The following is a 25,096-nucleotide window of genomic DNA, read 5'->3' on the forward strand; positions in this document are numbered from 1 at the left end:
GTTGTCTATGTTCCCTGTTACCAACTCGCCAAATGTTACCACCGCAGACCAAGCCCACGCTAGGAAAAAAAAAAGTGTTTGTTTTCTCAGCGAGCCCCTTATCCCCCAACAGAAAGGGCCAGGCACCCCCAGCAGCTCCAGAGGGTTTCAGGAGGGCCTGTTACATTTCACACGCAGGACTGCTGTCCCTGACAGTAGCTTAATCAGCCTCCCAGACAGGACCCACACCGCACACTATCTAATAGTACTTCATATGATGAAAGACAACAGGAGTTAGCCCACAAACTGCAGGCTGGGCAGGCTGGTGTGGAATGCAGTGTAAACGTGAATCAGATGTCATTTCACGTAAAATCGCCATGAACTGAAGTCTTGCCATAGCCTCTTAAGGGGTCGAAATGCAGTTCTCGCAAGGAAGCTAAAAAGATGCCTCTGGGTTTAAAAGTTTAGAACAACTTTTCTAGGAGGAATCGAAGAACAAATAAAAGAAAGAATGGATATAAAAAATATGCATGCTAGTGTTCCCAAGAAAAATGACCAGGTCCAAGGTGGCCATGCCCTCTTTTCACACACACACACACACACACACACACACACACACACACACACTCCCCACATGCACTCTCAGCTGCTAGCCTGCCTCTCAAGAATGAAGAAAGAACAGAGCTGCAGATTCTCCAAATTCTTCCCAGGCGATTCCATTCGCCTTGGTTTTTCAGAATGGACTGAGCCCGGTTTTGATGAGGAGGCGGGAGGCGGGAGGCGGGAGTTCAGAACGCGGCCGAGGAACTGGCCGGGGCGGTCAGAGCACAGGCAGGCCCCAGAGCAGGCCAGGGGCCCAGCGAGGGTCGGGGCGCAGGCACGGGTGCCTCAGGAGCCAGGGGGGAGGGAAAGACGGCAAGACGGTGGGCGAAAGATGCCCTAAGAATCAGGTGAGAATCAAGAAACGGGGCTAGGTGCTGCCGCTCAGCTTTTCTACTCAAGTAGAAGCCAACCCTGAGCTGAGGTCCCCTCTGACCTACAGCTTATAGGTGACAAACACCAGCATTTGGCCAGAGTGTGCGGGTGGGTGAAGGAAGGAGGTGGGGGACACAGAGCTTCACAACGTTCTCTTGTTAATGTTTTAGGAGATGACGCTTGAGATTAATCTTAATTCTTTGTATGATTTTTTTCAGTCTCTTTTGAGTTTCTCTACAATGGGAAGTATGACTTATCCTTGTTTGTCTTTTCTTCCTTATGTGAATTTCCCCCTCACTCTTCCTTTGTTACAGCTTAATTTTTATTTGTACCAAAGCCAAACATGAACAGATGTAAAGAGCCGACAGTTCTATAAGGCTTGTGACAGAACAGAACAGTCCCCTGATGGCCCTCTTCCAGTTTTTGTGTTGAGAGTCAACCATTTGCAATTGTTTCAGCTGTCTATTTTAATAATTGCCTTCTTATCACTAAATAATATGCTTAATGGCTCTAGGTCTTGTTTTCTTCACTTTCAGGCATTATCCATTGAGTTCCCACCCAAAACAAGAGGGTTTATGTGTTTCTTGCCCCATCCCCACCAGCACATACATGCATATTCCCTTTCATCCCAACCTCCCAACTGTGTTATATCCCAATTTTTGTGTGACCAATGATCGGTGTTAACGGTTGTGACTATTCACAGCTGAGGCATGATTCTTCATTTTTTGCACAACTTGTTTTCCTAAAGCCATGCTTTTCAGCTTCTCAGTTTTCTACACACTTTAAAAATTCATCATCTCCAAACTCTTCCTCCGCCTGCGTAAGTCCCCTTTCAATGAGACCAAACACATCTGGAGTTCTTAGTTCTTCCTTCTCAGAGGCATCTCTTCTGGAGAATCACCCGAATGCATGACTGTTCCATAGGCCTACCGCCCATCTGCAGCCTGGGATCTGCCTTCCCCTGCGCTGAAGGTGAACAGAGAAATTATCATTCTAGGGGTTTCTCTCCCCCAGCCCCTTATGTGCTATTTCCTGTTTTCTGGACTCTTATCTCCCTCTCTCTTGGTGTACTTCCTTGGTGTCTTCTGAAAAAATGTACATGAAAGGTCATTTTTTGGGAGATTTTGCAAGCCTGAAAAAAATCTTTATTTTGCTCTCACACTTGATTGGTGGTGTGGCTGAGCAGAGAATTGCAGGCTGGAAATTTTCCTCAGAATTTTTTTTTTTTTTAAAGAGCAGTGCATTTTTAAAAAATAGATCCTGACTGATTTCAGAGAGAGGAAGGGAGAGGGGGAGAGAGAGATAAAAACATCAATGATGAGAGAGAGTCATTGATCGGCTGCCTCCTGCGTGCCCCCCACTGGGGACTGAGCCAGCAACCTGGGCATGTGACCTGACTGGGAATTGAACCACAGTCTCCTGGATCCTAGGTCGATGCTCAACTGCTGAGCCACGCCGGCCAGGCTTTCCTCAGAATTTTAAAGGCATTGCTCCAATGTCTTCGAGCTCCCTAGGCTGCTCCTGAACAGTCCAAGCCATTCTGATTCTTCATCCTTGGGCTGTAACCTGTGTTTTCCTCTCAGGAGAAGTTTTTGGGATCTTCAATTTGTCCCCAGTGTTTGGAACTTTCATGATGATATGCTTTGTTGTTGATCAAATATTCTTTATAAATGACTTTCAAAAGGCATAGAAAAGGTAGAAAATGGGCATTGCATATTGTATGTCTCTGGGTCAGTTTATAAACCAAAGTTTTGGGATTTTTTTTAAGTAAAGAAATTAGCATTCTAAATATTTAAACAATTCAAACATCTCTCACACTAATTTCATACATTTACAAATATTTCATACACTTCAACAAGAATATAGCCAGTAAGTATTCTCAGAGGTATCTCTGAGAATAATAAAGTGTCTTGGAATAATAAAGTGGCTGGAAACATTACCCTAGGAGAAAAGATAGCTATCATAATTTAAAAAAATTTTTTTGCTTCATTGGTCATTTTTTTAAAAGTCAACTTTACTTTATTTTTTTCCAACACCATTCATTGGTCACTTTATAGAACCCATCCTGAAAGTATAGACATTTAGTTCTTAACACTGCCCAATGTTGTGTCCAATGGCCAATGTTATATCAACAGGACCATGACTATGCTTAAAGCACTAAGAGAGCACAAGCCCATTTCTATCCTTCTCATAGCAGTTTCCAGCAAAGGATAGTTCCCCATACTTTCAAACATTTTATAAGATCTCAATTGTTTTGCCTGTTTTTAGCTAGGGTGGTATAGAGGCTTTGGAATCACTAGCTGAGAGACTCTGGGAAAAGAGACTAATTTTGCTTTTAGTTACTTTTAGTTGCTTTTAGTTATACACAGGGCTGCTGGAAGAATGCATAAGAAGGCATAAAAAGTCTGGCACATGGTCAGTGGTGAACTTGATAGCTACTGCTTGAACTTGAACTTGAAGACATCCCATGTCATTTTCCTTTCCGTGGGAATAGTTAGATCTACGCACCGCTACGTGAAGTCTTTGTGGACCTGAAACGTTCAGCAACCATCTAGAAGCTCTGGCCAAGGAAAACGACTAGCTGGAAATTTTAATTGGTCAGGAGACTCATTATTATTATTTTCAACATTTCATTTCTCTAAAAGAGGTTTTCTCAAATCTATGTATAATGGTTACTATAAAATGAAATTTTTGCTATGTAATTGGTAGGTTTTAGTCACATATTTCCCCCCTAAACATTTTTATAACTACTCTTTTGTTTTTAAAAAGTCCTCTGTGAAGGACATAAGCATCGTCTCTGTGGAATCATTTTTGGAAAATAACACTCCTTCATCCTTCATATTTGTCACCCAAACCACCTTACGCTCAGTGGTAAGGGGTCTAACTAAGGCTCTAACTACACAGTCTAACCAGTTATAAAAAGCAGCTTTCACAGCGGCTTTGAAAATTGACACCCCATGGCCCAGAATAAATGGTGATAAGCCCAGAATAACTGCCTGTTTGTCTGTATAACATTCTCAGCGTCTCTAAGACATACTGCCCAGTTAAAATACCACCCCATGCTATCTTTTCTGCCAGCACATGCACACGTTGGCTCCCGCGGACCTTAGCCTGAGCATTTCATGGGCTGCCGCTCTGTGTCCCCCACTGAGCCTGCACGCGGCCATGCACATGGAGAATCCTATAAATACATTCTGATTGACTAATTAATTGGCTACCACTCACTGCCTTTCCCTCGCCTGCCCACGTCCTGGCATAATCTCAGAACAGGTGGAAAGCCAGATTTTCATAGGAGAAATTTCCATGTAAAAGAAGAGACTGGATTAGTTTTTCCTAATCTAGTTTTTAAAACCACAGTGGCTTCCTCCTGTGATTTAAAACAGCACACTTGCTCCCTCTAATGTGAACCTTAGGCTTTTCCATGGCTCCGCCTTCTTTTTTAGGATTTCAAAATTTTTAAAACTACACATTGTCCAAAGGTTGTTTGTTTTTTAAAACTCCTCACAGCAAGTTCTTAAGACAAGTAAGGCAGGATGCTACTTTGGTAACTTTTTCACGTTAATAGAAGGGCTGGGTCTCAGGGTGTCCAGGTTGCTAGTTTAAAGCTCTCCTCACTAGGCCAAAGGTGAAGAAATAATTAATGGTGAGAATTTCTCTTCTGATTCTGTATGGGAGACTCAGGCCCAATGGATTCCAAAGATCATGAGCCAAAGATTAACTAGAAAATAGATTTGAAGCGACAGGAAATTGAAGACTTTCAAACATTTTCTCGTGGCGAGGCTGGGCAGCTGGCTGATAGGTGAGCTCTCTGCACACAATGAAGTTGCCATAGATGACTTTCTCTATAATTCCACCCTATTTAAAAAACACTTGTTAAACGACCGTCAAACTAGACTGTCCTAGATTGCTAAATTCTCTTTACCATGACTATATCCGTTACTTTTCTTTCTTTTCTCGGGAAGCTACCGATCACGGGGGAGGGGGAGGTGATCTTGTGATTCACTATTACAAACTGGAGAATAGTATGTAGAGAAAAACAAACCATGGTATGTATTGATCCATTCAGTGGCTGGCTCGCTGAATATGCTTGTTTCATTCATTTGGTTAGTCCCCACATCTGCTAAGCACAGTGCTCATATCTAGGAGATCAGGAATGATTAAAATGCATTTCCTGCCCAGCTGTAGCGGGAGGGGGCTGGAAGCAGACCCTGCTCAGTGAAGCCAAAGAGTTGTTTCACCAAGATACATTCACGTTGCCAAGGTGCCCCCCTTCATACCTTTTACTTACTCCCCTACAGAGCATTTCTGGAGCCAGCTTCCCACCAAACAGCCAAAAAAAATTTTTTTCTTTAAAAATCCACTTTTTCTTTTTATTGGAAAGAAGTTCCAAGAATTACAGGCAGGAAAAGAACACTTTAAATTTTTCACAGAACTGGAGAGAACATATCTGAGATCCTGATTGGCAACTGATTCCTCTAAAGCCTCTAGTAATGTCCCACTGCAGAGAAAAAGAGCAAATGTTCAGCTGGATTCAAAAGCACCTCACCCCAGGTCTCTGTACCAGGCCAGGTCCCTGACATCCAGCCACAGAGATGATCCGCCCCCTCCCATACATGCCCCCCAATCTCTCCTCTATGCTGCGGTTCTGCTGTTTCCACTGCCTCAAGGGTCCTTCCTGGCACCGCTATACTCATTTTCCAAACCCCAACTTCTCTGAGAGGTCATCTAGTGTCCCACAAATCAGAGGTAACTTCCTTTGAGGTATTAACTTCTTGTGATCTTCATCAAATCCAGAGTAGACTACAGAAGATAAAATAAAAAACCGCATATAGAAATCACCTCCTCATTCCATTTGCCCTCTGTACTCTGGTGGTACCACTTCTTAGAACCACCCTGATCAGTCTTGTAATGTAAATATCACTCCTCGAGGATGGAATTTCTGAAGAGTCCAGGGTTTATAACTTGAGGTAGTAGGAAAAGCATTTCTTGGCATCAGAGAACCTTAATTTGAGACCCTGCCCTTTAACTGACATCCCACATGACTGGGCAGATTACTGAATCTGTCTCGGTCTCAGTTTCTCACTTCCAAAACATCAACTCATTCTTTCTCCATTCACTGACTTAAGAAAATTGTATATGAATGTTTGAGCTGTGTTCTGTGCTGGTTGCTGGGGCTACACAGGTAGATGAGACTCACACTCTGTCCTCGAGGCACCATGATCTCCTTGAGGAGAGGACAGTTCAGCTGCTGGGGACAGGCCAGCACTCTAGGACACCAGGCTGCAAGGAACTGGGTAATTTCAGCAGGAAAGAGCCCAGTGGGAACTGAGAGCCTGGGGGAATCTAAGTATTCCTTGAAGGCTGGCTCTGTGCCTTGACTTGGGGTGGTGGGACTGGGTAAGGACAGAACCATAAAACCATAGGCTCTGAAGGCTCAGTGGGACCAGGACAGACCCCTATTCCACTCCCCTATCCTGAAGTGAGAACTTCTTTAGCTAAATGTGAGGTAAGGACTCTTTGTGGAAATGCAGATCCCTCCCCAAACCCTACTATGACCCTTTCTAGGCTCCAATGCTGTTGGGGAAGCTCTTTCTATTCCTATGTCCCCACACTGCTCTTATGCTCTTGTTTAGGCTACTGAGGAAGGAGAGGTCAAAGAGGTGCTTCTAGGAGTTCCCCAAGGACCACATCCTGGCACTGGGGAAAGGAGAGCCATGGAGGCCCCTGCTGGCCAGGCTACCATAGCCTGGGCAGGGCTTTCATGGACCTTTTGTTCCTCCTTAAAGTAAATGTATAGCTCTCCTTGCATCCTGAATATATAAAGAATTTTTAAACTCAATAATAAGAAGACAAACACTCCAATTTAAAAATGGGCAAAATATTTGTATAGACATTTTCCCAAAGGAGATATGCAAATAGCCAACAGTACATATAAAGATCCTAACATTAAAGTCATTAGTGAAAGTGAAATACAAATCAAAACCACAAAATATCACTTCACACACAGTAGGATAGCTACAACAAAAAAGATAGATAATAACAAGTGCTGGTGAAGCTAAAGAGAAATTGGGACCTTCCTATATTGCTGGTGGAAATGTAAAATGGTGCAGCTGCTGTGGAAAAACAGTTTGGAAGTTTATTAAAAGTTAAGCATATATGGCCAGCCATATGACCCAGCCATTCCACCTGTAATTATCTACTCAAGAGATACAAAAACATATGCATGCACATAATAACTTGAATGCAAATGTTCACAGCAGCATCATTTATAATAGCCAAAAAAGGGAAACAACCTAAATTTCCATCAATGGATGAATGGATAAAAGAAATGTGGTATATCCATTCAATGGAATATTACTTGCCAATAAAGAGGAATGAAGTAGTGATACATGCTACAACATGGATGAGCCTCAAAAACACTACACTACTTGAAAGAGTCAGAGACAGAAGACCATGTGTTCTATAATTCCACTTATAATAATATCTAGAAAAAACATATCTGTAGAGACAGAAAATAGATGAGTGGTTGCCTATGGTTGGGGGCAGGAATGCGGAGTGACTGTAGATAGCTACAAAGTTTCTATTTAAAGTGATGCAAATGATTTAAAATAGGATTGTGGTGGTAGTTGCACAATGCTGTATATGTATTAATAATTACTGAATTGTGCATGTAAAATGGGTGAAGAGCATGGCATGAAAAATTTTAGCTTAATAAAGCATTAAAAAACAAAAAATAAGTGCTTCTCCTCTTATAAAAGTATAGCTGAAAACCTATTAAATCTGAGTATTCTAATGCATCTCCCAGCAGAGTGATAGGTGGTAACTAAACTTAGCCAGAGACTGCTCTGAGAGGTCACACTCCTCTCTCCTGGAAGTAGTTGTAGGGGCCAAGATAGGGGACGAAATAGAGCAGCAGTTCTCACTGCTCCTCTCTCTCCTCTGCATCAGAATTCACTGGGAGGAGTTGGCCTCCTAAATGCAGATTCCTGGGCGCCACCCTCAGCAATACTAATTCAGTGGTCCTGGGTATTGCCAGGAATCTGAATTTTTAATAAGTACATGTCACAGTATGAGACCCTGCACTTTGAGAAGCCCTGTAATAGAAAAGTGCACAAGGATGCTGTGGGAGCATGTGGGAATGGGATGGTCAAGAAATGGTGTACTCAACTGAGTCCTGGGATGCAGGGAGGCTACTAAAGTTTGATTAGGAACTAAACTAAATCTCAAAACGATGATGGTGAAGATTTGAGAGATGTATAAAATAGGCAAAATGTGAGAAAGGATTAAATGGGATTAGGAGGGAAATGGAGAAGATAGGATATCTTAGAAGTCTTGCTCTGTGGTAGGGTGGTGTCAATAAAAGCAGACATAGGGAACAGAGGTGGCTAATGAAGAGAAGCAGCTCAGTTTTAGACGTGTGAGCTTCAAGTGCCTGCAGTGATACTGAGATGATAGCCAGCAGCTGTAAACAGAAATCCAAAGTTCAGGGGACTTCTGGATTGGAATTGTATTACCTACCTAGTTATAATAACTGCCCCGGGATTCTATGGAAGATTAAAGGAGACTCTGTGAACTGTAAAGTGATGCCTAAGTGCTGTAATTTATCTGTCAATGCTCCTCAGCACTCATCATCATGATCTGTCCCCAGTGCTCAATCTGTGAACTATTATTACCTGTGTTACCACCTCTCCTGTTCCCAAACACAACGACCATAACATCTCACACACCACTCTTCCAAGACCATGCCACAGAACAAATAACTGCAGAAATGTTATTGACTGAGCATAAATGGGAAAGCATCTCATATGGTCAGTTATTTCTCACAGCATAACCAGAAATATTCTACTTTATTAAACCTTGTCATTTCAGTATTAAGAATGCCATTCTCTCTGGAATAATGAAGGTCAGAAGGTTTGTGGACATTATTCCTAATCTCAACTTTCTGGCACTTGTAAGATTTACATACAATTGAATAACAGATTCAGCAACTCTCTTAAAAGAAAAACCCTAAGGATCAGTTCTGAAGTGCTGGGCCAGATTTGCACGTGGACATTTTTAACCCATGTGACTGTGATCATTGACTTAAAGTAGCCAGGTGATGGATTTGGCCCAGGCGCTCTCCTCCAACCCCTTTGTGATTTTTCATGTGTCTCCAGCCTCTGGGTCTACTTTCGGACTTGACTTCGATTTATGACTTGTAACAAAATCAGTTTTCAAATAGAGTTGTGAGCCTCCCAGAGATGAGAGGTTCTTCTTTAGACCTGGGAGGCCAAAGGAAATGAGAAACAGATAAAGGGCAAAATGGAAAGAAAAGAATGGTGGGGGTGTGGGGAAAATGGAGGGGGAAAGGGCATAAGGGAAGCTATGGAAAGGAGGAGGGAGCTACCAGTGTCATCATGAAGGGATAAGCCCGCTGTAGCCTGTCTTTAAATTGTGTTCAAAATGCAGAAAATTAACTCCCTGACTCTGAAAGAGGAACAATAGCAGATGAATTAAGGAGAACCACCAAATCTTGAGAAGGGAATCCATCTGGGAGCGCATTTCTGGTTTTTTTTCTCTCCAGAGTTGTCCCAAAGGTCAGAACTGTGCAGGGGGTGCAGGCAAGAAAAACCCCCAGAGAACCCTCCTCTCACTGGCCAGAAGACCTGGAAAGGAGGCCCCTGCAAATTGAGGAATGTGAGGAAAAGACCAGGCTTTCTCTTTTTCCTGTTTTTCTCTCCCTTGAGTGACCACAGTCACAGAACTGTGTGGCATAAGCAGTTAAAAGTTTCTCCAGAAGAAACCTGGTCTTATTCCCTAAGATCAAGAGAAAGAGGCCCTTGTGGTCCAAAAAGTGTGGGAAAATCCCTGTTTTTTTTTCCTTTCACTATTCTCAGAGCTTTGCCTTGAGGGTGACTGTAGTCTATACTGCACTGCCGTGAGCAACTAAAGCTTCAAGAGAAACCCAATATTTCTGGCAGAAGATCAGGAAAAAGGCTCCTAAGGGAGAGGAGAGTGTAGGAGGAATCCAAGAGAGGAGGGAACTGAAGAAGGGGATCCCCTGATTGTATGCATGAAGAAGTGCAGCCCCTGGTTTCTCCCCTGGGCTATGCGGAGCTGAACTATGACACAAGCCACTGTTCAAGTTCCAGTCTAACCCTTAAATTGTGCTTCAATGAGTCCCAAAACAGCACAGCAAAAGCTTTGAAAAATGAACTGATGTTGGAACCATTGCCCACAGAATGCAAGACAGAACTGGGTTGACTGCCTGATAAGACAAAAAAATATTAGCATTTAAAAAGGATTCAGAGTCTCACAACATAATACTCAAAATGTCAAGAATTCAATCCCAAAATGTTTGATGTGCAAGGGGTTGGGAAAATGCCATCAATTTTCAAGAGAAAAGACAATTAACAACTCTAAGATGATAATTGAAATTATCAGATTTATAGGAGCTATTTTAACTGTGTTTCAGGAGATAAAGGCAAACACTCTTGAAATGAATGGAAAGATAGAAGTTCTCAGAAGATACACAGAACTTATAAAAAAGAAAAAAGTGAAAATTTTAGAACCGAAAAATTCAATAACAAAAAAGCACACTGGATGAGCTCAATGGCACAACACAGAAGACAAAGAGGTGTCAGTGAACTTGATAATATAGATATTATCTAATCTGAAGAACAGAGAGGAAAAAAGATTGAACAATGACAACAAAAAATGAACAGAGCCTAAGAAGCTTGTGGGACAATAATAAAATGTCTAATATTAGTGTCATTGGAATCCCACGTGAAGACAAGAGATTTAGGTAGAAAACATATTTGAAAAAATAATGACCAAAAACTTCCCAAACTTGGTGAAGGCTATATATTTACAGGTCCAATGATAGTGCTATCTATCTGGTCACTATACACATACACGCATGTGCACATAATACCTTACAGTGAGCGCCTCCAAAGGGGAGAACAAGAAAAATGAGTAACGTGAAGCTGTAACTGCCTAAAAAGCAGCAAAATGTGATGAGCTCTCATCTGCTTTTGAGAGGTGTCCCAAGTACCAAGACCTTTACTTCTAAATGTCTTCCCTAAATCTAGGAGAACAAGGAGTCATTAGAACTATGTCAATCAATAAATTGGTTCATCTACCAACATGAAACTTGCAGAAAGCATTTGTCACATTACAGACCCTTGATTTTTGGTCAGAAAACAGGCAGGATGAGCTACAAAAAGATTTTTAAATTTGTATTTGTATGAAACTTAAAAGATTTTGTAAAACTCTCTTGCACATTTTTATTTTTTATTATTTCATTTCATTTTATTTTTATTGATTTCAGAGAGAGGAAAGAAGAGGGAGAGAAAGAGATAGAAACATCAATGATGAGAGAGTCATCGATAAAGCCCACAACCGGGCATGTACCCTGACAGGGAATCGAACCCTGATCGCCTGGATCCCAGATTGACGCTCAACCGCTGAGCCATGCCCAGCTGGGCTCTTGCACATTTTTAGATAGACATATACAAACTTTCACTAAACCATGAATAGTTGTAAAGAATGTAACTTCCAGCACCCTATAAACACTGACATATAAAAGTAAAACTAACCAAATCAGCATTGCAAGCACTGTTAAAGGGTCTGCTGTAATAAGAAGTTGAAACAGAGAGAATGAGAAACATAGGCATAAAGAAATAAAATGGCAATAGGTAAGTACCTATCAATAATAACCTTAAATATAAATGAATTAAAGATCCCAATCAAAAGACAGGGTAGCTGAATGGATAAGAAAACAAGACCCAAATACATGCTGTCTACTAGAGACCCAACTCAGAACAAAAGACACACAGGCTGAAAAAAAACCCTAAAACTTCTGGAGGACTTTAAAAGAGAGACTGACAGCAATACAGTCACAGTAGGGGACTTTAACACCCCACTAACTTTACTGGATAGATCTTCCAGACAAAAAATCAACAAGGAAATAGTGACTCTAAATGACACACTAGGTCAGATGGATTTCACATTTACAGAACATTCCACTCCAAAGCTGCAGAATAGGCATTCTCCTCAAGTGCACATGGAACATTCTGAAAGATAGACCACATGTTAAGACACAAAACAAGTCTCTACAAGTGCAAGAAGACTGAAATCATATCCAGCATCTTCCTGGACATTTACACAATGGAATACTATGCAGCTGTAAAACGAAGGATCCCTTACCCTATGAGACAGCATGGTGGGACCTGGAGAGTATTATGCCAAGCGAAATAAGCCAGTCAGAGAAAGAGAAGTGTCACATGATTTTACATGTGGAATCTAATGAACAAAATATACTGATGAACAAAATAGATCCAGAGACATAGAAGCATGGAACAGACCGACGAATCTCAGAGGGAAGGCAGGGGTGGGTGGGGAGAGACTAACATAGAAATTTATATGCATATATGCATAACCCCTGGACACAGACAATAGTGGGATGAAGGTCTGGGGAGAGGGGTACACAGAGTGGAGGGGATCACTGGGGGAAAAAAGGGAATATATGTAATAATTTCAACAATAAAGATAAAATTTAAAAAATAAAATAAAAGTAAAACTATTTTATCATTCACTGAAATATGTCCATAGAAATTCATCACCATTCATTTCAAAAGAATACATAAGCAGGCTGCTCTTTGAAAGTCATAAATTTTGCATAATTACATTTCTCCTTAAAACTTATATTTCCATTCTTCTTTCCCTATAGAAGTTTATCCTAGTTTTATGTATTTTGTGCTTTAATGTATTTTATTCAATATCCTATCATACTTTTTTTCTGCATCAAAATATGTATATACACTTAAATTTAAGTCCAATGGCAAAAATGCTCTTCTGATGATTACCATTGTAACTATTATTAGAATGCAACTTATCAAAATAGTACAAATATTACAAATGTTTACAAATAATTACTAAATGTAAACAAAAAGTAAATTTTTATTGGAAACTCCTCTCTTTTAAGTACTTTAATTTTTCAATTATTTTATGCATATGTGGATGAGTATTCACACTACTAGGATGAGTCAAAATTGAAAACCAATTTGATTCTTAATTTTTGTTTTTATCAATGGAAAAGCTAGGAAACTATTCACATAAGAAGATGGGAATAGGTGAGATTTCGTAATAGAAATGTCACTCAATTCTCTGAACTCTTTCTGAGTTATATACTAAACATCACATAGTGATGAAATATAAAAAATTATTTTAACCATCAGTGAAAGGAAAAGTTGAGGAAGAATGAAATTTAGTGAGGGCCCTATCTATTCATCCATCTGGGTTATCCCAGCCATTCATGGTCTTTGTCTAGGTAATTCACAACTCTGAACACACAGATATTAACTTGTAGAAAATTTATAGTGAAGCAAGTAATTAAGGAATGCAAATAAATTTTATCATGTGGAAGTTCAATTGACTTCCCTCTTCAACTATGAAGAAGCCAGTGCTACATCTACTAAGTAAATTCATTTCAGCATTCCTATCAATGGTCCCTTTTGATTACAGGCTTTTCTGGCTCTCTCATTTGTAATGTTTAAAAATGTCCTTTTTTTTATTTGTATGAGAGGCATGTTTCATCTTCTCCTAAATTTTTCCTTTAACATCAGTTTACAATTTTATTAGATTACCTTCGGTTTTGTTTCACTTTTTTAATCAAAGATTTAGAAAACACATGATTTGCAGTGTCGAGGAATTAGAATCATTGACCTTCTCACCCCTAAAACAGATATTTTGAAATGTCCCCCCTTTTTTGCCCTCCCCATGCCCTAGATTTTTACATCCTTGGACAGTGTGATTTAATAAAATGGGTTAGAGACAGGCCTTTTAGTAAAATGGACTAATAAGATAGGTTAGCAACAGGCCTTTCTCATGTAAAGTGAGAGAAAGGTGATTATAAAAAAGAAGGTGGGAAACACCTGTGTGCATGTACCTTTGGAAGCCTCTGCATGTAGTTAATGTACATGGTTTGAAGATTGTTAGCCTAAAATAGGAAGCATAAAAACGCGTCCCACCCCAAATTCTATGCCACCAGGACCCATATGCATTAACAACCCTCTTTTCAAAGTTTTCAGTTACTGAAGAACTTCAATTAGATCAATGTTCACCTTCCATTCAGAAGAGACACCTAGGGAAGGGGAGCCTGATGAAGGGAGAAGCCATTAGGAAGCAGGGAGAAGGATTGGGGGTGCAGGGCTGTCCCCAGAAGGGGTTTTGAACAGCCAGAGGGTACTGTGAGAGTGTGTGAAATGAAGGATTGGGGAAAATAAATGGAGGAAAAATAAAAATTCAAACTTTAAAAATTTGTGTCCAAATACTTGTGAACTTACATTGTACTCCTGAAAATATCTAGCCGCAGCTTCTAGCATGCCAAAAGAGGGTGCCAGGAAAAAGACTGTTTAGCCTGATGCCAAGCAACCACTTAGATGGACTTTTCCATCAACCTACCAACTGGGCCAAATATCTGAGCTTCCTGCCACTTGAGAGAGGTGAGCAGAAGTACCAGACAGTGTTCATTAGATGAAAAGATCACCCTTATATCACACTGGTCCCTTACCTACACACTCCGGGCAAAATAGAGGCTTCTAAACTCAGATTCCATAAAATGGACACCCCCCAACTACATTTCAGACTATAACCAGACTGAAATATGCATTCACCACTGAGAAGCCTCTTTTATCTGGTTCTGGAAAATACGATCGGTCAGTTTTCTTAGTGTGATCCAATCTGACTGGTCCTTGTTGTCTTAGAGTAAAGTAATCATGTTATCTTATAAGAATAAAGTGATTCTTCTCTGAATAAAACTACATAGAAGCAAGGTTGGACCTAACGATGACAACCACCTAAGCAGACCCTTTGAGAGCTATGTTTGAAACTTAGGCCATCTTCTGTTCTATCTTAGACCAGATCCTTCACTGATACTCATCTTTGCATCCTGTGATTCTCACTGTGTTGGGCATCTAACAGTCATTCGATGTGGATGAATGAATATATAATCCATGGATCCCAGAGTGTCTCTGGATTTCAACGTGGACTGATGCAAAGTAATAAAGGTCACGTTCTCATGAAACTGAGTGCAAGTATATGCACAAGACAAGCAACTACAAGGTCTGTACTACAAGGTCTGTCCTTAGAGTCTCCAGCCTCTGACTTCTCCAGGGACAACCGTCCTCTTCGATATTGCCATTTAAACCACCTCACTTCTACTTTCAGTCTCCCAGAACCCTCCTGCTCTGCATTACCCCTGCCTATCAAAACAAGAATAATTTTACATCAGACTTTTATATTGTAGAATGGCCCTTACATTCTGGGAATCTGGGGCTAACAGGAACCTCAAACGCTACCTAATTCATCCATTCATCACATAGTTGTAAAATTTTAAGAATTAAGGACTGCTGCACCTTCTCCACTTGACTAAGCGGTTAATGAGAAACTAGGATTATTAGATGTCTAATTAACTTCATGGCAGATGAAGACGCAATCGTCATATAACTGAAAGTTTTTTCTGGTTTTAAACAGTTTGCCATGTCTGTCCCTTTCTATATAGGGCTGTATATTGAGATGGAAACAGCCCTATTGCATATTTTCCCAATAAAAGAAGCCATGTTTTCTCTTTGGAAAGGCCCTACTAAACAGAAAAACAAAGTAAGACGTAATCCTCTGGAAATAGAAGCTCATGTAACAAAAGGACAAATACTGCATGATTCCACTTATATGAGGTACCTAGAAGAGGCAAATTCATAGAGACCGAAAGTAGAACAGTGGTTCCCATGGGCTGAGAAGAGGGGAGAATGGGGGTTTATGGTTTGATGGGGACAGAGTTTCGGTTGGGGATGATGACAAGGCTCTGGAGAGGGATGGTGCTGATCACTGCACGACTTAATGAATGCACTTAATGCCACTGGATTAAAATGCTAAATTTTATGCTATGTATATTTTACCACAATAGAAAATAAACCTTTAAAAAAATCCCTACAATGTTCCGTTCTGACCTTAGGTTGCTCTCCCTCCTCCTGAGTAAAGTGGACATATCCTGAATAAATGGCAAAAACTCACAGCCTGAATCTCGGCACATCTAGAAAGTGTCCAAGGCTAAAATGCCAGATTTCCAACTGGCTTGTTACCAGAATAACCAAACTAATCATGTTGGAAACATTGGAGTACCCAGCAGGATACCATACAAGGAAAACGTTAGTGGAGTTCAGTAAACACTATGTGCCTTGCTTGAAGTAATGTTCCTGTCACTTAATAAAGTTGTCCTCCATCCCATCCTAAACCCAGGAGATATGAGGGGATGAAGGTGCTCACAGGGGATCAGGTTAAGTGGTCCTGCTATGAAATTCAGCATTTAGATTAGTATTTTTCCATACTTCTTAGGACATGAGAAAACAGGTGTTACAATTAGAATTTAAATTACAATAAGAAGTCAGGCTCTCAGCTCTGGTCACTCTATCTTGGTTTGGGGGAGTGAATAAGTTGGGTAGATACCATTAACCTGTAAGTCAGAAGAACAATCATCTTTTGTCTTTTTGGCATTAAAATACATGGCACATTCACATCCACATGGAAGAACTCTTGCACATACGTGCCAAGACATGTGAAAGTTTTCAAATCACACTCTTTGTAATAGCAAAACATGGGACCCAGCCCAAATGCCCATCAATATGAGAATGGGTAAATAAACTGGAATATCTGACAACAAACACTGTATTGCTACATGCAACAATATGGATAATTCTTAAAATATAATGTTGAGTTTTTAAAAGTGAGAATATTATATATACCCATTTTATAAGTCAAAAATAAGCAAATCTAAACAACATATTGTTTAGGAATAGATACATATGTCATAAAACTGTTTTACAATAAGGGAATGATTAACAAAATTCAGAGTTGGGGGGCAAGAGATGCGCACAAAGAAAGATGCAACAGCACAGGTAACAATCTAGTTCTTTTCTTTCTAGCCTTCTGTTTGTTTTCTTTAACAGTCTTATTAAGAGATAACTCACATAAGATACAGTTCACCCATTTGAAGTGTACAATTCAATGATATATGCAACCATCACCACAGTCAATTTTAGAACATTTTCATCAGCTCGAAAAGAAACCTGGTACCCTTTAACTTTCACCCTCTCTAAACGAACCCCAACCCCCAGCCCGAAGCTACCACTAATAAATTTTCTGTCTCTATAGATTCCCCTGTTCTAAACATTTCCATATGAACAGAGCTATACAATATGTGGTCTTTTGTGTCTGGCTTCTTTCACTCTGAATTACGTTTTCAAGTCCATACACATTGTAGCATGTCTCAGTACCTCATTACTTTTTATGGCCAAATAATGCCCCATTGTATGGCTAGACCACATTTTATTTATCCGTTCATCAGCTGATGAGCATTTCGGTTGTTTCCACCTTTTGGCTATTATGAACGGTGCTGAGATAAACATTTGTATACAGGGTATTGTGTGGACATATGCTTCCATTTATCTTGGATAGATATACTTGGAAAGAAACTGTTTTTATTATATGATGACTCTGTTTAACTTTTAAGGAGCTGTCAAACTGTTTTCCAAAGCAGTTGCACCATTTGCTATTCCCACCAGCAGTGTATACAGGTTCCCATTCCTCCACACCCTCACCAACACTTATTATCAGACTTTTAAAATCTAGCCCTCGTAATGGGTGTGAAGTGGTATCTCTCTGTCGCTTTGATTGCACTTTGGTGATGAATGAGGGTGCTGAGCATCTTTTCATGTGCTTATTGGTCATTTCTTTGGAGAAATGTCCATTCAGGTCCTTTGACCATTTTTATACTGGGTTATTTATCTTTTGATTATTGAGTTGTAAGAGCTCTTTATTTTGGATGCAAGTCCCTTATCAGATATATGATTTTAAAATATTTTTGTTCATTTTGGGAGTTATTTTTTTACAATTATCTAGTTCTAAAGCCCTAGCTTTAGTACTGTGTGATGGGGTCACAGGTGGTCATTAGAATATAATGTTTATAGCTTACATAAACTTAAAACATTATTTGTATTTATAAAATTTTATATAATTGATGAATTAAAGACAAAACCTCATGTATAAAGATGTCTGTTACGTAATATTCAAGACAAAATAAAACACCGTAATGCCCAAAATAAGTTAATGCTACTCTTGAAGACACTTAACTGAGCTCCTAGGTGTGACGTAGGCACTAGGGGAATCTGGCTCATTAATCCTTTCAAAAGGTTCCTCTCCAAACTCTGTCACATGGTGGGTGGGAGTAGCAAACTACTACCAACAGGACAATGCTCTCCCCTCCCCTCCTTTTTGTTTCTCCCCCTCCTCTCCCAAGCTAAGAATGATTTTTACATTTTTAAATGCTTGGGGGGAAAAAAGAATAGTTCCTTACTTGTGAAAATTATATGAACTTCAAATTTCAGTGTCCATAAATACGGTGAAATTCAACCATACCATTTCTACATGTATTGCCTATGGCTGCTTGAACTACAGTGGCACAGTTGAGCCATTATACTAAAGAGACCATGTAGCCAGCAAAGCCTACCATCTAGCCCTTTACTCAAAAAGTTTATCAAACTTGACACTATATTGACAAACTGACTTCTCGCTCATTAATGAGCAGCAAAGCTATTTCCTACTAGCCAAGACCAACTTGACAGTCACCTCCACAATTCTTCAATTTCTTTTTCTCTTTACTTTAATAAATATTTGCATGACACCTTGATTCTAATTTTATTAAGGATTTTTAGATCTGGGGTTTCATCGAATAGTCTTTCCTTGCAAAATATGCAATTTCAAGAACTCTTGAAACAGCCACACTCTAGCTACTGAGTTAATTATTTTAACAAACTTTTCAGTCTGCTCATTACAGGCCCCGAGTCAAATACTGTTTGGTGCTATAAGAACTACCAAAACCCATCCTTGCCCTCAAGAGGCTTACAGTCTAATTAGTCTCTAGTCACTGTAAGAACAGTTCTCCCAAAGATCACTCCACTGTTGTAATCTTACATTAAGTACCCCAGAATTCTAAGGCATGTTGCCTAAATTAAAAGAAATGGTTATTCACAGTAAAGGAATAGTGCTCTGCAAACAAGTCTGGTAAACTAAGGTGCATGAGTCCCACTGGCTTCTGCTTTCCCACGACTCTAGAACCACAGGTTGGGGATCTTTTTGCCAAGTGTTCATCTCCCTCTCCTTTGACCATTTGGACCTGATCCTAGTTCAGTGTCCTAAAGGTAGTCACCCATATTCACTCATTGTAAAAAATGCACCAATTCAAATACTGCCAACACTTGCAGCCTATGATTTGTGATGAGAATAAAGGAAAGGCCACCCGCCTATGGGATTATGGGCCCTAAAAGTGATGCCAGCGCGCTGCTTCCCTGAACCACCTCCACCCAAAGCGGTCGGAGACCCAGCGGCCAGGTGCCCTTTCCACGCTGTCCCTCAGTGCCTCAGTTGCCTTTGCGTTTTTATACAGTGACTCATCGCCTCAGCTCAGGTTCAGCAGAGAAGCCAGGTCCGGATTTTCCCCGGCACTTTCTGAGCGGGGTGGCTGTGGTCAGATCCAGTCCAAACACAGCCCCCGCCCCGCCCCCCCCCACAGACCCGCGCGCGGCTCGGAGCCCGGCGGGCGGACCCCCGCAAAGTTAGAGGAGCCAGGCGCGCGTGGCCGCCGCCGCCAGCCCGCCGGCCGCCCGCACCCACCTTCTGAGCGGCCGGGGCGCCGCGAGCCGGCCGCGGCGGGGGCAGGGCGCGCCGCTGCGCTGACCCAGATGGGGCGGCCGCCGCGCCCGCGCTCCACCCGCGCTCCGCCCGCGCCCGCGCCCGCGCGCAGGGCCCCTAACCGCCCGGCCCGGCTCCCGCCCGCGGGCCGGCCCCGGGTCTCGGGCGTCCTGCCCCCACCGGCGCCCACACCGCCTTTCTTCCCCGCGCGCCGCCGCCGCCGCGCCCCGGCCCCTCTCATCCCACCCGTTCGGCTCAACTTCCGAGCGCCGGCGGCGGGCGCCCCCCGCACCTGCACCCCCGCCCCTCCCCCGCCGTGGCGGGGCCCGGCCGCCCCAGGATTACCTGCCTGGGTGTGCCGGGGTCTCGCCCTCGCGATGCAAATCCCTGTTCCGCCACTCGCGCCCTCCTCCGTCAGCCCGCCTCCCGCCTCCCCCGTGCGCGCGGGTGTCGGTCACGCCGCGCCCGGGGAGAGTCGCCGCGGCTTCCGGGAGCTCCAAATACAGACGAGCCGGGGGGAGAGGGAGCGCGGGGCCGCGGGCGGGGTGGAAGTAAAGGGGAGCAGGGCCGAGGGGGTGGGGGGAGGAGGGGCAGATGGGCCGTGGGAGAGGAGAGGAGATGGAGACGCGGAGGAAGCGAGGCAGCGCCTGCCAAGCGCCGGGCTGTGGGAGCGATGAAGTCACCGCATCAGGCGGCATCGCGCAGGAGCCTGGAAAGATCCGGGGCGCTCCTGGCTGGAGGAGCCGCAGCCAGACTGGACCTCACGGACTTGTGCGGAGACCTGACGGTTCCGTAGGGAGCAAGAGGCAACCCTGCTTGTCCAGGGATAAAGACCCTGGAGGAGAGGGATGGGCATCTACCGCTTCAGCCGGGCACCGAGCTCAGGCTGCGCTCGCGTCTTGAAACGATATTTTTAAATATAATTTTTAAAATTATATTTTACATACAGCATCTTTAAACGATAGAAAATGCGCCCGGTTATTTAAAAACAAATGTCCGCCAAACAAATCTATTTCTCAAGTGTGTATTTGTGGCCATTGTCCCATTATATATTGATTATAATTACAACATTGGAGGCTTTTTACTTTTTTACCCAAACCATTAGAAGGAAAACATTGATTTTTCAATTTTCATCAGTTTATTTCAATCTGCAAAAGTGGACTTGAAGCTCTTTGTTGAATGGATGCCAGGAAAATAATTACAGAAAGAGAGAAAAGGGGTGTGTGTGTGTCTGACTGATACTTTTTAAAGCAAAGTTTCCAAACAAACACAAAGATGAATTAAAAGCCAATATTCTGTGTTGATGCTAAAATCACATCTAATTCAGTTCTGTGCATTGCAAGCGTGTTCTGACCCCACAGGACACAACTTGAATGAAGGTCACTCCTATTACACATTGCTCTTGGCTAACGGTGGTGAGGAGGGGCGGGGCGGCTCTTTGCATATATGCAGAACCTGTGCCAGCCTTGCATTAGGCACTCAGTACATTTATACTGAAAAATGAATGAATGAATGAATGAATGAATGAATGAATGAATTTAGAACATTTATGTTCCAGAAATATAAAAAAGAATATAGGACCAATTTGTGCAGGCTCACAGGAAACTTTGAAACATCCAGTGTAATCTGACTTCCCCCCCAGCATTAACTTCAACAAATATTCACAGAACATTTCCTTTAGCTAAGTATATTTTGCACTGGAGTATAAAGTATTATGGAGTATAAAGGTGGCTAACGCAAAAATCCTTCCCTTAGGTTTATAATATAGTGGGAAGATGAAGAAAGTATAAAAATAACCACAGTGTAAGGAAGACTGCAAAAAAATGTCCTGAGAGAAGTCTGAACAAAGTTCTCTGGAGGTGCAGAAAGGAGGGAGGTGGCATCTAGCACTGGGGATCAGAGAATTTCTCCTGGTGGGAATAAGAGTTGAGCCTTCAGGCAGAAATAAAACAGTAAGGGCGGATGGTGGAGGAAGGACACACGAGATGAAAGGAGCAGCGGGACTCAAACGGGGGAGGTGACAAAAGATGGAACATGTATAAAGGACAGTCAGTGAGCTTAGCTGGAATGAAGAGCTGTGGGAGCCAGATCTGGGAAGGAAGGATACGTCCCAGTTGGTGGATGCCTTCAATCTTAGCCTAAGGTGTTCGAACCCCAGGGGGGAGGCAGTTGGGGGGACTACTGACAGTTTTGGAGCAGAATTGTGATAACAATGGTTACTCGGATGGTCCTATCTAGGACTGGAAAGCAATACGAGGCAAACAAAATTCGTCCCAATCCTTCAGTACTCCTTGAGATTCCAACCCAAACCTGCCTTCCTCCTTAGCAGATGACCTCACCTGCCGTACAGGACCCGCGGATGCCACGTTAATATCGATGCATTCAACTTTTCACAAAACTCCTACCTCAAAACTTCTCTCCCCTCCCCTGTCCTCGGAGTTCATTTGAATTTCCCCTTCCTTGCCAAAGCCAACAATATTCTTGTCTTATTCCACCTTGGGCCCCTATTCTTGCATATGAGCCTCCCCATCTCCATTGATTTTTGCCCCCCTGGATTGCAATGAAATTGCAACCAGTCAGGGCTGTACCAAGAGCTGATGATACGGCAGACTCTTGGAAAAGAAGGGCTCGTCACTGGAATGGCTCTACTGTTCTTCTGCCTGTCATATGGCGTAAAACAAGCTATTTTATATAAAGGGGCTTTGCTAGAATCTTGACAGAAAGTAGGTGTCTCAGGACCTCAAAATTCATAGTCTATAAAGCTTATATAAGTATCAGAGGGAATTCACTTTCATGATCCCCTTTCAGATTCTGCTCCTGGGGCCCAAATGCTCCTGTGTATCAGTCTGACATGCAGGAGGTTAACCATCTTTGCACTGGCTTGGTGAACAGTTCTCCCCAAAGGGGTGCATTGTATGGAAACCAATGAACCCTAAATACACCCTCTTTCCTAAGCAGTGTTTCTGCTGGTGCACAGAGAGAGAGCTTGTCCCTGGATTCTAAGTTGTGCCTTAAATGCTGGGCCCCCTGTCTCTGTGAAGCCTGGTCTACCCACTTGGCTGCTGAGACAACTAAGATCAGATTATTGCCCGCATGCCGTCTTACCTTAACCCCCTTTACCATACTGGTATGGTCTCTTATGGCAAATGCAAAACACCCAGTGAACACAATGTGTGTTTCTGGAGCTTTTCCTGGCCCTGAGAAGGAAAGGATGTTGATGGTGTGCCTCCACAAACACGCCTTCTCAGGAGTGGGAAGATCTGAAGAACATGTTCCCAGTGTGCCATGGGAGTTTGTATTTTATTTTAAGGACTGCCAAGTGGAAAGTTATCAATGGTAATTTTACCAGTGGTTGATTCACACATTGTAGGTGCTGAGAATGCAGTACTCTCAGCAAGCAGGCTAATAACCATAGCTAAGACTTACTGAGCACTTACCGTGTGCCAAGCTCTGTTGTATAAGCATTTTATATGTATTAACTCACCAGTCTGAGGAGGTAGGTACTGGTCTTATCTGCATTTTATAAATGAAGAAATGGGCATCGAGTGGTTTAGCCATTTGCCCAAAGCAACATTGTAATGGGCTTTGGGATTCAGCAGTCTGGCTTGACTTTGTGCACTTAACCACTACACTCTGTAGGAACAAAGAAAAACAAATAGGAATGAATATAAAACAATTAGTCAATATCACAAACACTAGAAGACTCGATATCTGAACAATTGTAATGGGAGTGATGTCTATGTATTACCAAGAATACTTAGAAATAAAACTGATATCCTGCTTCCATTGAACTGATGTAACAGGAATGAATAAACCTAACAGTATGGAGTTTCCTCAAAAAATTAAAAATGGAGCTGCCATTTGACCCAGTGATCCCACTTCTAGGAATATATCCTAAGAATCCTGAAACATCAATCAGAAAGAATATATGCACCCCTATGTTCATAGCAGTGCAATTTACAGTAGCTAAGATCTGGAAGCAGCCCAAGTGCCCATCAGTAGATGAGCGGATAAAAAAACTGTGGGACATTTACACCATGGAATACTATGCAGCTGTAAAGAAGAAGGATCTCTTCCCTTTTGAGACAGCATGGAGGGACCTGGAGAGTATTATGCTAAGCAAAATAACACAGACAGAGAAAGACAAACAGCACATGATCTCACTCATACGTGGAATCTAATAAAATAAACTGATGAGCAAAATAGATCCAGAGACATGGAAGCATGGAACAGACCGAGGGATCTCGGAGGGAAGGGGAGAGGGTGGGTGGGAAGAGATTAACCAAAGAACTTATATGCATATATGAGTGACCCATGGACACAGACAGTAGTGAGGTGAAGGCCTGGGGAGGGGGCAGGAGCGGGTAGAGGGGGTCAATGGGGAAAAAGGGGGGGCATCTGTAGTACTTTCAACAATAAAGATACATTTTTAAAAAAAGAAAATGGTAGAACTTTATAGTACCTCAGAGTGCAGAGAAAGGGGCAGGTGAGCAATGCTGCCTTGAGTTTATGAGATGTAGACAAAGGTCAGTTATATTCGTTAAGTGTGTCCCCACCTCCACAGTACAAACTCCCCGGCAGGCGCCGCAGCGCGTCACCCACTCTTGGGCATATGCATTCTCACCTCCTTTCTTCTCGAAGAGGGGCCAGGGCAGCTCAGCTCCTGCATCTCCACCCTTCTCGCCATTGCAGCAGTGGAACCTTTTGCCAGAGAAGTCAAAGGCCCTGAAAACAAGTTTAAAATAACCCAAACTTCCCCTGGCCAGTGTGGCTCCAGGGTTAGAGCTTCAGCCTGTGCACCGAAGGGTCCCGGTTTCATTCCTGGTCAGGGGCACGAACCTGGGTTGAAGTTCTCACCTGCCTCTGGTCGGAGGCAACCGATCCATGTATCTCTCTCACATCACACATCTCTCTCTCTCTCTCTCCCTTCCCTCTCTCTTTCCTTCCACTCTCTCTAAAAATCAACGAAAAAAATATCCTCAGGATTCACAAAAAGAAAGAAAACAAAAGAACCCAAACTTGAGCCGTGCAGAGTTCCTAGCAAGGGTCTCTGTCTTATTTCCGACCACATGTCCCGACCCAGAGTCTGTAAGAGAGAGCTCTTGAGGACTATGCTCCACGGTCTTTCCCCTGATGTGTGACACTGAGCTTTCACCTGACGGAGCAGCAAGTGTGCCAGAGCTGGCTGCAGCATGTCACCTCCCCGACATCACCTCCAGCGCCCCCCTTCCCCTCCACCACCCTCACCCCAGCTTCCTTTGGTTGCCCCTTGCTCTTCGATACGTGGTTCTAGAACATGGAACACATTGGAAGGAGCAGCGCAGAGCCCTCTTTTTCCAAGGTGAGGATCCTAAGTCATTATTTTGATGGCTCCATCCGCCCACAAATGGTGTGGGGGAGGGGAAGGGATGAGCATGGC

General features: G+C 42.6%; 1 protein-coding gene across 2 annotated transcripts in view; it reads right to left on the minus strand.

Moving 5' to 3' along the window:
• CAP2 (cyclase associated actin cytoskeleton regulatory protein 2) overlaps positions 1 to 20,578 on the minus strand; it is a 120,128-nt gene extending 99,550 nt beyond the window's left edge. Inside the window, exon 1 of one of the 2 annotated variants that reach the window (XM_081146209.1) lies at positions 20,023 to 20,578. In XM_081146209.1, the coding sequence (XP_081002335.1) occupies positions 20,023 to 20,375 (353 nt within the window). In that variant the 5' untranslated portion in view covers positions 20,376 to 20,578. The remainder of the gene's footprint in view (positions 1 to 20,022) is intronic. The other variant, XM_081146210.1, reaches the window with a different exon arrangement.
• Positions 20,579 to 25,096: the final 4,518 nt, after the last annotated feature.

The sequence above is a fragment of the Miniopterus schreibersii genome, assembly GCF_964146895.1.
Source record: "Miniopterus schreibersii genome assembly, chromosome: 8".
Classification (NCBI taxonomy): Eukaryota; Metazoa; Chordata; class Mammalia; order Chiroptera; family Miniopteridae; genus Miniopterus; species Miniopterus schreibersii.